The sequence below is a fragment of the Synchiropus splendidus genome, chromosome 19 (genome assembly GCF_027744825.2).
Source record: "Synchiropus splendidus isolate RoL2022-P1 chromosome 19, RoL_Sspl_1.0, whole genome shotgun sequence".
In the NCBI taxonomy this organism is placed as follows: Eukaryota; Metazoa; Chordata; class Actinopteri; order Syngnathiformes; family Callionymidae; genus Synchiropus; species Synchiropus splendidus.
In genome coordinates, this window is record NC_071352.1 from 2861510 (window position 1) to 2876302 (window position 14793).

At 46.4% G+C, this 14793-nt stretch overlaps 1 protein-coding gene across 2 annotated transcripts in view; it reads left to right on the top strand.

Annotated features, from left to right (window-relative positions):
- rbfox1 (RNA binding fox-1 homolog 1) overlaps positions 1–14793 on the top strand; it is a 170491-nt gene that overhangs the window by 54092 nt on the left and 101606 nt on the right. For both annotated transcript variants that reach the window (XM_053851827.1, XM_053851828.1), the window contains one exon: positions 14320–14359. In XM_053851827.1, coding sequence (XP_053707802.1) covers positions 14333–14359 — 27 coding nt within the window. In that variant the 5' untranslated portion in view covers positions 14320–14332. The remainder of the gene's footprint in view (positions 1–14319; positions 14360–14793) is intronic.

Here is a 14793-nt window from a genome sequence, read left to right on the forward strand (position 1 = left end):
AGGAGGCGTCAACACTCCACCCAGTCAGTCTCACTGGTGACCCAAACCCTTCTGATGAGTTTCACATTCAACTGACATCAGTGTTGAGCCGTTCAGACACATCATCCTCTCACAATAGTCGCTGCTACCACTGGTTCTCACTATTAGCTGATATTGTCACTAGATGGCTTCGGTGTTTGACCAGCTCAGAATCACAATGTATTTTATGGGTGGTGGAATTTGGTTACACAGACTGAAACGTAGTGCTTCATCTGCCTCTGTTCATGGTGTGACTCCAGAGAAAGAGAATGTTCCAGAGTAAATAGCTGAAACGTTTCCTTGAAGCTAAAAGGGTTCCAAGCAGTTCAGGGTTGAGACTCCAGCTCCTGCTGTCTGACCCCACTGACTGAGATTCCAGGAAGTTCCTGCAGTGCTTTGCTGACTGGTCCAGCTCGAGTCGGTCTTTCACAGGAGAAACCATTGAATCAAGCTCTGGTAAGCAAAGGCATCATTTGGTGCTTAAATCTGCAGAGTTCCTTCTCAAACCCTCAAGACTATATGTTGACTTCTTAGCCCCGCTTCGTCTGTCTGTCTCCATCTGTGGTTATCTATTGTTCTCACGGGGAGGTGGGCTTGGTGGGGAGCGTGGTGGGGTGGGGGGAACCCGTATTTGGGTTTGTATTAATTAGCCAGACAAGTTGCGCTCAGGGAGGATAAGCACATCTGACCTGCTTCCCTCAGCCCAATTTTAGCGCCGAGCAAGCAAGGTAATTAAAAAAGCAAGTCACAATCCCGAACCCAAAAATGAAGACTGAATCAATAAGCAGCCTCGGGTCAAAATCTGTCGGCAAAATGCGTATGAAAGCCATCCACGCTCCGGAGGAGGATCAGCGCTGAGGCTCTCACTGGAGCGTTTCCCATTCAACAACTGTGTTTTCTGATTAATTATTGAGTCGCTCATCTGACTTCATGGGAGGAAACACTTTTCATATTTGGCATAATATGTTGTTGTTGGGATGAATATATTGAGACGTCATGGCTTACAGCATGTTTTACAGACAATCTACAGCTTCAGTACGCAGTTTTCTTATCATGCATTTTCAAAAGGCAGAGTGTGTGTGTGTGTGTGTGTATCTTACTGCTGCTTTATCTGCCAAAGCCAAAGAGATTTCAAAATGCTGCCGGTGCTGTTATCTCCTAAGCTGACAGACATGAAGATACATTTACTGTGCATTTATTTTTTACACTGAAGAGAAAATATGACAAATAGGAAACAATTTAGACAGTGTTGGACAAATGAAACTTCAATTAAACTTGTTTTTAACCTCACTGAACAAATGTATTCTCAGTTGTTCACCATCATTTGTCTGATCCTTAGCAGAACGTCTTGCTGCTGTGGTTTTGTGTTTGATCTCAATGGTTAGATACTGTGCCGAATAGTGATGGTACCTCCAACACTGAAGCGCTGGCATGTGCGCTGAGCTCACATAACAATCCCCGCGTCAGTGCGCTTACCACTTGAAGACAATCACATGACGGTGTTGACTTGGCAGAAACATGCCAAACTGTGTTATAAGGAAGTGCATCTGTCAACAGGAAGCAACTGCTGAAACAATCCAATCTCACGGTTCCTTGTAAATGTTTTGGTGGATCTAGGGTGCAGGTTCCACACGGCAGACAGCGCAAGTTGGAACCATTTTGATCTCCTATCGGAAAATAAATATTTATTTCAGACCTTACCCCAGTTTGTCTCAGATTTTCGACTTACGGTGGTACCTCGGTTTTTGAACGTCCCGGAATTCTAGCAAAAATTTAGAGATTTTTTTGCTTCAGATTATAATAAAGTGATTAAAAACAAAAAATCCACAAGCATCCTCATTCACATCGTTTTCACATTATGATACATGGTCACATTATTTAAAGATATGGAATAATGATGAATGCAAAGACTTAAATGACATTATTGTATACAGGAGGTCATCGAATCAGTGTCAGTTCAGTCGGTTGCCTGCAGGGATTTATAATGTCCAGCAGGTGTCAGTGTTCAGTGACACAGTATCAACACAGTATCAGCACGGTGTGTCATTGTGTCAAAACGCTTTATGATGCCTCATTTACCCATCACTAGTAGCGGACCCTCTGACGCATGTTCCCGGGACCCAGCACCAGCCTTAACTCACACAACTTACAGTCAGACAAAATACGAAATCCTGGAAAAAATGCTTGCTGATTACCAAGACAGAGAGGTCAAAGGTCACGCTGACCTCATTAAACAGGGGTTTTCCTCACGTCAGCGCAGCAGAACGTGCGGGGTGATGGCAATCTCAACATCCAATGGGACAATTTAACAGAGTGACATTTGCTTGTGAAAGGTCAAAGCGGAACATTGGCGTGACGCCGCAGCCTGTTCATAAATATCAGGTCACACTGCAGGTGGTTCTTTAATGTGGACACACACACTCGTCACAAAGGAGAGAATATCATGGCAGGTTTGGTCTTCAAGTGTTTCAGGCTTTGAAAATGCAGAGGAAAAAGAAGAAACTCTTACCTCTTCAATCCTAGTCCGTCAGGTGAAGTGAGGCTCCTGGTCATTCTGCCCAGCCCGCTCTCGTATCTCTGCACACTTGCTCCCCACAGAGCTGGACATCCTAAACAGGAGGCAAGAAAGAGTCAGAATCCAAAAGCTCACCTGCGCCATCATGTTACCGTCTCCCTGCGCTTCACTTCACCTGGCGCCTTGCATTGAGAGCCAGTTGCCTTTATGACTCACCGGGCCTCGCTCACTGGTCTCCCTCAGATCTTTCTGACTCTGACTCATGTTGTGGTTCAACCACCAAAATACGAGCAGCACAAAAGGAGTGCAAGGACTAAACTTGACTAGACGTTGAAAAGACTTGGAGGACTTGGCGAAAGCAGACACAAACTGTGAGGCAAATGCAGCAGCACTGGAACAGAGGGGCAGATAACAAGCAAGACACCAGGTTTATAATTAATGAAGGGATCAGAGAGGGGGCGCAGACCAGACAGACGAGGCGCTCACAGGAAGACCAGACGCCCCCCGCCAAAATAAAACAGGAAATAAACAGCTGAACGTTCAAACTAACTGAGAAACAAAGCATAAAGGGTGACGCGTGACAGGAGGGGCCGGGGACAGAAGAGGCTCCACCACACTTTCAGAAAACCCAGTCCTTTTGTTCAGGGGTCACCTCTAGAAAGAAGTCGCTGCTTTGTGTTTCAACTGCGTGTGCTTGATTGGTTGGCACAAAGGGCCACACCCACTGCCGCCCTTTCTGGAACAGTTTGGTGACCATGGCCTAGTCCGAAGGAATGGAGTCCCACATATTAGGTCAACTTATTTTCCAAAGTAACCTGGATGATCCTCCATGTTTCACATTCTCGTATTTGCTCCGGTGATGTTTCATCTTGCTAACACTGTTGACAACAGCCATTGCAGGGCACCTTTTGGGCAACAACCTGGGTGACAGAACAGATGACAGGCAGGGGGTCGCAGTGTTACGGCCAATCTTGTCCGTATTTATTTGTATGCGTCACCTCCTTCCAAACTTCTCAGGGAATCTTTGTTAGAAGAGTAGAAATAGTGTGGAATCAGCGAGGTAGAAAAGACAAACGAGACAGAGAGGAAACAGATGTGGAGATGGTGGCGGACAGAGACAGAGCGAGGGATGAGCCGCGGCGAGGAGGAGAGCTGCTCTGGCTATTGTTTCATTAACTGCCGCTCGACAGCACATACATCAAGTCCCCACAAGTTAGCTGAGGGAGCACTGGCGTAACCTGCAGTGATCCAGGCGCTACAAGAGCCGGCGGTGATGGATCGTGTGACGCGCAGCGCCGGCGCACACAGAGACGCACACAGAGACGCACACTCTGAGATACACACACACAGATGCATACACAGAGATACAAACACAGAGATACACACGCTGAGATTCACACACACACACAGACACAGAGACACATGCGCACAGAGACTCAAACACACAGACACACGCACAAAGAAACACAAACACAGGCACACACACGTACGCGCGCACGCACAGAACAAAAGTGAATCCCAGTGGACGTGATGAAATGTGGAAGAAATCATCCAAGTCAAGCACCTGTTTCTGCCCAAAATGTTTAGCATCTGTAAATCCTTGCAGAATTGCTGGCAACAAATATTTGGACGAACGTTTAGTCATGTGATGTACGGGAACAAAAGTGATGTCACCAGTGTTGAAGCTTGACCTGACAACTGAGGCCACCTGCACCTTCTCCACTGTGAACAGTAATGGTGTGTTATTGTGGTGTCAAGTCTACAGAAGATCTGTTCTGTCATTGCAAGATCCGGTGTGGCCCTGACTCTCCGCCTGACACACCGAGCGGCAGAAGTCCGGAGGAGTTGGCGCCTCGCGTGTGGCACACAAATACTTGAGTAAACTTCGTCAACTTTCATTTGGTTTGTTGAAGCACCAGGCTTCCAAATCCTGAGTGAGTGGCCCGTGTGCGTGCGCTCAGCGCAGCAGTCGCTCGTGAGGCAACCACAAAGCTTTAATGCATAAATATATCAGCCACCGGAATCACAATTTAATGGTGTGTGGAATTAGAGAAGAAAGCTCTCGTTCTCACTCTTGGATGCTCGCTTTGTTACTGGCTCGAAACACATACACACACACACACACACACACACACATCCTTGTGGGGACCTCTCCTAGCCATCACCCTTTCTCCAGCCTCTCCCCCTCAACATAACCATCCAAAACACATGGCTAACCTGAACCAGGACTCTGACCCAAACTGGAACTTATATTACATTGACACAGTTATTTTGAAGTTTTAACCCTCAAAATGGTCCCCACAAAGGCATTTTGTTTGCATTCATAAGTAGCTGTGATTGTTCATCTCTCCTCTGATATGTTGGCCACTGTACTGAGCTGGAATTATTATTTGCGACGTCAACTGCGTAGAGTGGCTACTGATGTCATAACTGACTCAAAAATAAACATTTTCAAAAACATGATATTTGACCAATATCTCTCACCCTTCAGTGCAACACAGATGAACAGTCACAAGAAGAGAATTGAGTCCCATGAGTTACCTGAACCCACAACAGCCTCCTGTGGTGCCAGTGAGCAGATGTTGCACACATTCATGGCGCTTGAGTTTGGAACCATTTTAATTGAATTGTCTGGATGAAACACTCTGTGAACAAAGTGTCCATTCAGCTGTGGTATGTCAGAGAGTTGGCGTTTTCATTAAGCTGTGAAGCGGAAGGTGCTCACCAAAACTTCTCGCAACTCTGCAGTTAGAATCTGGGTCAGCTGAGCGCCCTGCAGCAGCCACTGCCGGTGCATCCCGAAGAGTTCTCCGCTCTTCCTCACCCCGCTACAGAACGCAGAGCTCTCAAACAGTTAGACACACCAAGGAGGAGGAGAAGGAAAAGAAATGTGTTCATTCGCCCTCAGACTCTGCATGGAGAAATCTCTGGCTTTGCATAAAGCAGAGGATTCAACACGTCTGTGGGTCTGGTCTGTAGGAGGGGCTGTGTTAGGATGGGACTGCTGCCTCAGAAACGCCCTTCCATAATGATGAGCTGAGCCAAGAGGCAACGTGCTCCTGTTGAGACATGAAAATGTATGGCTGAAGCTGAATATTAAACACGGTTGTTACGATTTTCCACTATATTTGCATGATTTAATATTTTTTACATTGTTTATTTTGCTTTTAAAAGAAAGAAAAAGGAGAACAGCAAGTTTTTTGTCCCAAAAATGCGTTACAGTGATGCGAGTATTTCAAGTAGCTTGGACAAAACAGGGCGTGGTGAGGACAGCAGTGTCTGGAGGAGTCACACGAGGGAGTACTTTATCGAAGTGGGTCACCTTGGTCGCTTCTGACTGCATCCTGTTTTGGATCCTAATCGAACCGCTAGCCAGGCTAAATGCTAACAAGCTAAGAAAATAGTGCAACAGAGAGAGACTGACGTGAGAACAAAGACGAGCCATAAACCAGAACTTCATTTCATAATAGAGGAGACGTCTGCCTTTAAATACAACTCTTTAATAAATATATATATTCAGGAGAAAACAGCGTTCAGGATTGCTGCTGGTCGACATCTGAATAATAAATGAGGACAAAATAAATTGACAGCAATATTCTGTTTACTCACGTTTGCTCGGAAGCTAAGTTGCCAGACACAAAGAAGAAAACGTGACCGTGTTAAAGCATGTCACACACGAGCCGAAGCAGCCGTCAGAAAGCCACTCACATCACCACACAAAATATTGACGGCGCGTTAACCTTGGCGGCGGCGAGCACAGCTCCCTGTCCGAACAGATGGTTGGCAGTTCTTTGTCTGTCTTCCATTATTCCGAAGTCGTCGGCCATTTTGGGGTTTTTTATGAGAGCGAATGATCAATAAAGGATTGTGCAGGCAGGCAGAGCGCCTCAACGTCCCCATTTAGGGGATAATATGCGTTGGAAAATGGTTTGCTCCATTAGTTTATTGATGTATAAAAGAAGAGAACAGGCTGCACAGTAGAGAAGTCGGCGGAAACAAAAGAGGAGGATTTGAGTGACATTGACTTCTCTCAGTGCAAAAGCTCAAGTTTTATATAAGATTATGAGACTAAACCAAACCTTTATACACTTTGTTTACTGATCATTTTATAAATAATCGATGAATGGAAGTGTTTTCACCTGTACTCCTGCTTCACTAGCTGCCCTGGTCCGAACCTTCATCACCTTGTCTCACATCGACTTCCTGCTCATCTCATCCAGCTGTCTGCTTCACCTCACGCTCACCACAGTCATTGGGATGGTCTTTCATTATCTGAAAACAAGATATTGTGGGAACAAGCCCTCTTCACTCCCATGGTGTCATATATATTGATGTTGGGAACGTGGACATTAGCGTCCTATACTGCCTTCAACTAGGCTCTGAATTGAAGCTCATGCTCCACCACCTGACTCCATGGGCACCACTCCATGTGGAGGAAGGAGGGAGGTTGGGGTTAGGGAAGCCATGAGATGGCGCTCCATTCCATCTACACATAATGTGTCAGTGGCTGTTTTTGACTCCACTGAAACACGCGTCAACACGGAAGGCTGCCCTTGTCGTCAGTATAAGACAGGGAGGCAGACAGACGTCCTCTCTGCGAGACACCACACGTGCTTGACCCTACTGCAGAGGTTTCATGAAACTCTCATTATTTTCACAGGCCTCTAGATGGCAGTCTCTTCTCTATCATCTCTCCCATCAGCTGAGCTTGGAACATGAGGACACCATTTCACCCAAGCTCATCAGCCCATCATAATCCCAATACAGTTATCTTGGACTCATCCGCTGTCCATGTCCTTACATTGCTCATCTTCTAGAAACGGCTTTCTTGTTCATGGTCTTCAGGTGATGCCTCCTCCTGGGACTGTTTTGATGCTGGGTGTGGCGTGAGGTTCTTTGCTTGGTCGCCTCCTGGTCCAGGTCTTTGCAGAAGAGAAGTCATGAAGCTAGAATGCAAACAAGACCATATTTCGAATCACTCCCTCTTTGGTCTGCTCTCTTGAGTCGATGCGTGTGAACTGTTTACCTCATTGTCACAGAGAGCTCGGCCCTTGCTGCTGCATGAGTGCTTCTCTGGTTAAGTCGCTGCCATCCCCTCCTGTCTGCTGATCAATAACTCAGGGAAGAGACTGGTGGGGGCTCGTGGAGTGCGCTGGTTGAGCAGTTGCCTCCATTAGTCTTCTGACCTCAATGTTAATTCCTGGAAGCTCCATTCGCTGCGGCTTCCCTCATGCTGCTTATTTGATTGACTTTTCTCAATCAGCGATTCATACCAGCAGTCACCCGAGCGCTGCCTCTTTCTCCCGACTCACTTACCCTAATGGACGTAAACGATTCCCCCACAACTTCATTTATTCTTACTTTTAGGAGCTCGATAAACGCAAAGCACCTTTTTAGAGAAAAAAATGGCCACGTTAAATGGAAAAAAGACTCGGTAACAATGAAGCATTTATTCCAGAAAATATCATTACGCGGCTGATCTACGGCTCGCTGACACAGAAATGGGACGGGATGGTAGGAAGTGCCACAGCTAATGCCTAAAGATTTTTCAGCTCCAGGAAGATCCTGCTATTAACAGAGCCTGGGTAAACAGTGGAGGCGCATTAAGCAGGAGCAGGGAAGTAAAAATGCTTAATGCTCACTCAGTTGTCGTGGTTTTGTTTTATGGCCGCATTTCTGCTCCACACTGTTTAACACGCCTTCAGTCACACTTAATAAAAATTAACACAGTATGATGATGGAAATGGGTTTTTGCCATGTAAACCACGGCTGCTCCAGAGAGGCCACCATTTTTGTTTCATTCCACCGAGGGAGATCAGATGGAGGGGATAAAGCAGAGTGTCAGTGTCATTGAAATGTTTCATTCAGTTTATGTTGAGACAAAGGGTCGCAAAGCTTTTGGGCTGAGGGCGCCCAAATACCCGCCTGCAATTCCATGAGAAACATTTATATTATTATATTATATTATATTTTAATTCAGACCGCAACTAAATGGAAAAGGAAGACATACAATTTTATCAGTATAATAAGAACTGATTTTTTTTGATAAAGTAATTCAATAATAACAAAGTTATTACAGCAGTGGAGTCCACTTGCCATGCGTCAGGTCAACAGCACCATCTACTGATTACTGTTAACTCTATTCAGAACACAGAATGTTCAGTCCTGCAGGGACTGGAAGCAGGTTATTATAAGTTGCTTCTGTGTCAACAGTCGAGCTTGACTAGCAAGTTCAGCCGTTACCAGTACTACACAGAGTAGTATGGTGACTCAAACAGTTCAGTCAACCACGGTTCACTGGACTGCAAGGCATCATGGGAGCTCCGCCTCCACAGCCGGTCAGCTGAGCAGCTGCGGGAACCGAAGAGAATTGGGAACCGAATGAAGAACTCAAATACATGGATGACAACAGCGCGTTTTTGTTCTTTAATGTCAATGAAACGCAGTCAATGTCAATTGGTCTGAAGTGATGATGCTCAATCCGGAAGTATGAGCTTCAATTGAAAGCCTGAGGCATCATGTTGCACCGTGGAAAGACTGACTGCATCAACAATGAGCAGAGAAGTCCATTTGAAAATAGTCGCTATTTGAGGCCAGGGGAGAGTGAAGGTGTTCATGGATGCAGCTGTTACCTCTGACAGGTTTGGAGGCTGTTGTGTAGGTTTATTACAGCTAGCTGGCTGTTGGTTTACTCAACTGTTTCTAAAGACAGGAAACCGGTGGATGTCAGTGGAACAACTCAAGTAAAAATGCTTGGAGACAAAGTCTCCCATGGCTTGGACTCATGGAGAGGAGAGGCATGAAGAGATGAAGAGTGTTGGAAGTGGAGAGACCCTGGAGACAAGCCAACCATTGATGTTCAAGGGCTTTGTATTATCGAAGGACTGGTGTAACTGGGGACGATGATCCGGACGGAGGAGGCTGATGTGGACCAGGGATGATGCTCTCTTCAAATGTGTATGTGAGAGAGGGACATTCCTATAACGACCTTTCATCCATATTTCCATGTTAAACTCCAAATATTTTGCTGCACAGTTACCCGCTGATGTCTGCAAAGCTAAGTTTAGCTCTGGAGGCTCAAAGCAATGACAGCGATATTGCACATTGCTCTGACTGTGCTGGCCAATCCAAAAGGGAAATAAAAGAGTGAGGCGCTGACAACAGAAGTCCGTGATCGTGGATAAAGAGCTCTCTGCTTTAAATTCCTCCATTCCTCTGATTGGGATGGGGCAATAACCAGGGAGATAAGAGGCGTCGGAATTTGTCTGCAGATACAGATCAACAGAAACCAAAAGAGTCTTCAGTTGTGGGGTGGAATGTTTTCTCAAGTTGTTCTAAATGTAGATGAGCCGAAGGTATAAACCTGAATAATGAAGTGTACAATAGATGCATCTCAAATCTCAACAATTAAAAACCATCTGCTCAGGAATGTGTGCGATGACATCATCACTGAACAGTTTAAATACCCTCCCAAGCAAACGTGGGGACTGATACACGAACATGTGACCCAGGATGGGGCTTGGTTCAGAAAAGCTCGTGCTGGAGACCCTTTCCAACCGGAGACAGAGTCAGTCGCACCCGCACAAGGTTTTGGGTGGGATGCTTCCCTTTACCGACTGACTGACATCACTTTTCGAAAGTGATGACATCAGCTGCGGTTCCCCTTGAACGTCGCTTCAGCTTCCAGCAAAGCCAGCCACAAACACTAGTATAATATTTCAACCACAGCTTGATTCTAGTTGAAATCCATAGAGTCCTCTTGTCTGTGTTGGTCGATCATATAGCAGGCCACCACAGCTCTGCTCAGAAACATGTCAGAACAGAAAAAAATAATCGAAATTATCCCCCCCTTTCCATCTGGCCTAAACGTTGCAAATATACGGTCGCAGTCTGTAAGATAAAAAAGGATTTGCGCTCCCTGGATGTGCTGGTGAGGTTTCGTGAAACAGCGTTCTCATCTTCAGAGGGGTCAGGTTGCACTCTCCGCTCTAAATCTTTGGATTTCAACAATCATTTCAGTGACACCTCCCATCATTTTTAGACAAACAGGACCGCCTGACTGAGCTCTGAAAATGAGGACACTGTTTCATGAAGCCTCATCAGCTCATCACTACTCACCCTACATGGCAACCTGTAGTGGCGTGGCAGCAACACAGGAGGCTCAATAACGCTGTGCACACTCTCTGACAAAAACACACTTGGCAACCTGCAATTTTGGGCATCTGGAGCTCAAGCCATAAGAAAGGGCAAGCATTACTAAAAATATTATTGTTGTCACAGAAATAAAAATCAACTTTAACACATGTAGTCCAACAAAAAAATGTGGTTTGAATCCGGCCTGGTTCTTTTCCTGATTCTTCTTACATTCTTGATGCATCTAAGCATCAAGGCTTCAGAAGAAGAGCTCACTTTGCCACAGCCTGGTGAGATAGACATTGAGCTGAGCAAATATCTGCAAGGATGAAGGAAGAAAATCGTCACATTAGAGTTACAAATGATCATGGTGAGCGAAGGGTGAGGTGAATTCACTGCTGTAATAGTATAACAGAGCAAAGGGCTTGAATAAACTTCGCCACTGTAGAGGTTCGAAAAACATACTGCAGCTGGTGTCGTCCCCTCAAGATGAACGGTGCTCTTTCTTTCTCAACCTTTCCCAAACCCAGATGCCCATGTGGTGATGTGTCTTTGCTTGTGGCTGGCAAACCCTTCCAGCATTGCTGCGCTTGGAGTCCAATCCTAGACTGGTGCTTCTGACAGGAAGCCGAGGGGCGGGACGGCGAGCTGCGCACTCATCAGAAGATTGTTCAGTCAGGCCACTCACATTAATGGTGAAGTAAATTGAAAAACGCAATCAATGATTGGACTGAATGTTTGGCAGTAATGATATCAGCCTGAGCTAATCCAATAATTGCCTAGCTGATGTATTCTCCATTGGTATTTGGCTGCTCTGCCTGTCACAATAAAGTATGCTCCTATTTTCTTGGCCCCGAGTGAAAGGCAGAGAGAGGAAAGAGGCGATCGGCGAGAGGCAAGGGGCGAGGGGCGAGGAGAAGCAGCGAGGGGCGAAGAGGGCGATGGGGGCGTGGGGCGAGGGGCAAGCAGTGAAGGGAGAAGGGCGAAAGCCAAGGGGTGAGGAGTGAGAGACGCGGGGCGAGGAGAAGCAGTGAGGGCGAGGGCGATGCAGGAGTTTTGGTGCAAGGAGTGAGGGGCGAAGGCAAAGGGGATGCAGGAGCTTTGGGGGAGGAGTGAGGAGTGATGGGCGAGCAGCGAGGGGCGAGTTGCAAAGGGCAAGGGGGATGCAGGAGCTTTGGGGCGAGGAGCGAGGGGCGAGGGAGAAGCAGGAGCTTTGGGGCGAGGGATGAGGAGCGAGCACTGAGGTTCGAGGTGCAATGGGGGAGGTGCGAGGGGCAAGGGACGAGGGGGATGCGGGAGCTTTGGGCTGAGGGGCAAGTGGCGAGTGGAAAGGGGGATGCAGGAGCTTTGGAAGTGGAGCTAATCCAAGGTTCTCGTTCTTGTTTACGCACAGCTTCTTCGCTTCTGTTTTAGATTCTGCAGGCAATTTTTGGGTTCTTTTTTGTGCCAGAGTTTTGCAAGCCATTTTTCTGGCCGTTGACACCGTAATAGAAAACTAAAGTTTCCGTAAGGTTTGTTCGTCAGCTTGAGTCAGGAAGATTAAGCCGTCTTTAGGACGACATGACACGGCTTTAACATGCGAGTCTGAGTGAGTCCCTGCCATAGGTTGCTTGTGTGAAAGAAATCCATGGATTCCCAGTCGGTGTCAGCAGTGATGGGCTGATCAGGCTTCAAGAAACAGTATCCTCACTGCAGTAGGTGGCGCTCTTGGTTTCAAAAAATGGAGAGAGGTGTCACCGCAATGGTTGTTGAAATCCAAACATTTAGAGTGGAGAGCGCCACCTAGTGAATTATGGCACTCTCCAACAAATCACTGTTGAAATGGTTGTTCAAGTCCAAATATTAAGAGTGCCATCTAGTGGCCTCTGAAATTCCAAAATTCTTAAGAAAAATGTTACTGACTGACCTGCACTGCGGCACTCCAAAGCCCTCGCCACAGCCCCTCCCACTTCTCCATGCTCAGCTGCTGGCGAACGCCTCCTCTGACCTACCATGAACAATGAATAATGCAACTAAAAACAATGGCAAAAGATGATGATAATAGAGAGGAAATCGCTATGGTGCCTTTTTTTTCCTGACGTGAGCCCGTGGCCTCTGAAATGCCCCTACACATGCCTTCTGATGACTCAGACCCCTTACAGCGCTGCACAGGAGAACTTGTTCTCAGTCATCACTCATGGTGAGGAGATAATGGTCCAACAGGTAGAGTTCAAGTTTGCGAGGGAACAGATGCTATAGTGAAATTCATGGGCTTGATAATGTGTCACAGACCAACTGTAACTGTCCTCTGATCCTGTGGATCAGACAACTGCACGTCGTTTTGGGTTTTACTCAGAGAATCCTTCTGCCACTGGTGGAGATGGGGAATAAAGAGCCACCGGCGAGGGTCTGGCCTTATTCATCGCCCACTTCCGTTCACCGCATCGTTCCGGCTGCTGTGGCTGGACTGCAGCGGTGGATGTTTCGCTTCCCACCGGGGGGAAAAGCGTTTCCTGCTTATTCAGCACGTTCAAAGCCAAGCTTGCTTTCATCGCTCTTATTTTCCCAGCCAAGATTTTCGTTGCGCATTCATGACTTTTGGAGATGAGATGAGGAACAGACAAAACAAGGCTGCGTCTCTGGTGGCTCATCAACGCCATCAGGTGCAGTCCAGCATCGCCGCATTGATTCTTTCTTCATAAACGATAGCAGAGCTGGTGGTTATGGTTTCCCTTACACAGTGAGCACAAGCATCGGTGCTGCTTCTGCTAATCAATAGCCTGAGGACATGTTTTTGCAGCGCTGCCAAAAAAATGTATATATATATATATATATATATATATATATATATATATAGTAAATGTTTTCAAATATGGCAAAAAGGAATAAATACTTTACATAACTGTATTTATTTATTTTTGAAGAGATCACACTTAATTCCTTAAGTCCTAAATTCTCCTGGTATATTCTTAGCTGTAGTAGCATCATGTCACATGCTCCTAGAGTTGGCTGTGACCAGGAGACAAGAAAAATGACTTTCATTTCCCTGTGAGTGTATTATACTCACCGAGGAAGAGTCCAGGCTTCAGAGGGTGACTGCTGCCGGAGCTCAGGACTGAATCCAACAGAGACGCTTCACAGGCCTGCACCTTTGATATGTCATTAAAACGCTAGCTTGGGGGACCCGTGCCGACCCTCGCCGGCCTTTTGATTACCTTCAGTCTGGAGTTATTCCCCAAAGCTGAGCTTGGAATGTAGAAATGATTGGCTACAGCAGCGGTGATGGATCGACACCTGCTCAGCGGCAGCCAGCTGTTGTTGCTGCCGGAGAGGAATCTCTCTCTGGACGGAGAGAACTGTGTCAGTCTGGCAATATTCATTCAGTCTGATCCTTCTGGAGAGAAATAAACACAACACACAATCAAGAATTGTGATATATCGGCAGAAATATTGATACAATATCCTACAATCGAGTATCCCGATATATATCGGCAGAAATACTGATACAATATTAGTCACATGATGCGCTGTTAATGGGTCACGGAAGCCAAAAACTACCTCAGCAGTTTTGTTTTACCACCTGTATTTACTGCACTGCACACCCTCAGGGTTGTTTGCTGTGGAATATGACTGGATAAGACTAAATGTTTCCTATTCTTCTGCTTCTCTTGTAGAAACGAACAACTAATGAGCTGTGAATCAGATCAGCTAAGGGTAAGTCCACTCCTCTCTGTCCTGGATCTGTATTTACTTTCCCTGAGCTGTGCTTTGTTCATGGGCTCATTGATGAGAGTTCTGCCATTGCCTGTTGCCTGCTGAAGAGCGAGTTAGCACCATGATTTGCCTGTGTTTCCTGGGTGACCTTCAACTGAGGACCAGTCTCCTGCACCTTGTACTGAGAACTTTTTCTGTGATGCTCAGTATTTATGGCGCATTCGATTTTCTTTTTACACGCCCTCAACTCCAGGCACAGTGTTACATTTGTGCCAAAAAGGCAACAAATCACAGCGCTCGGAGAAAGATTGGCCTTTGGGTCTCCAACGGCAACCCGCAACGTAACCAGGAGGGAAAACTGTTGCATTCAAGTGCCCCAAAACAGTGAACAACAGCAGCATCCGCTGAACGTCCCAGAACCAGATATAACTACT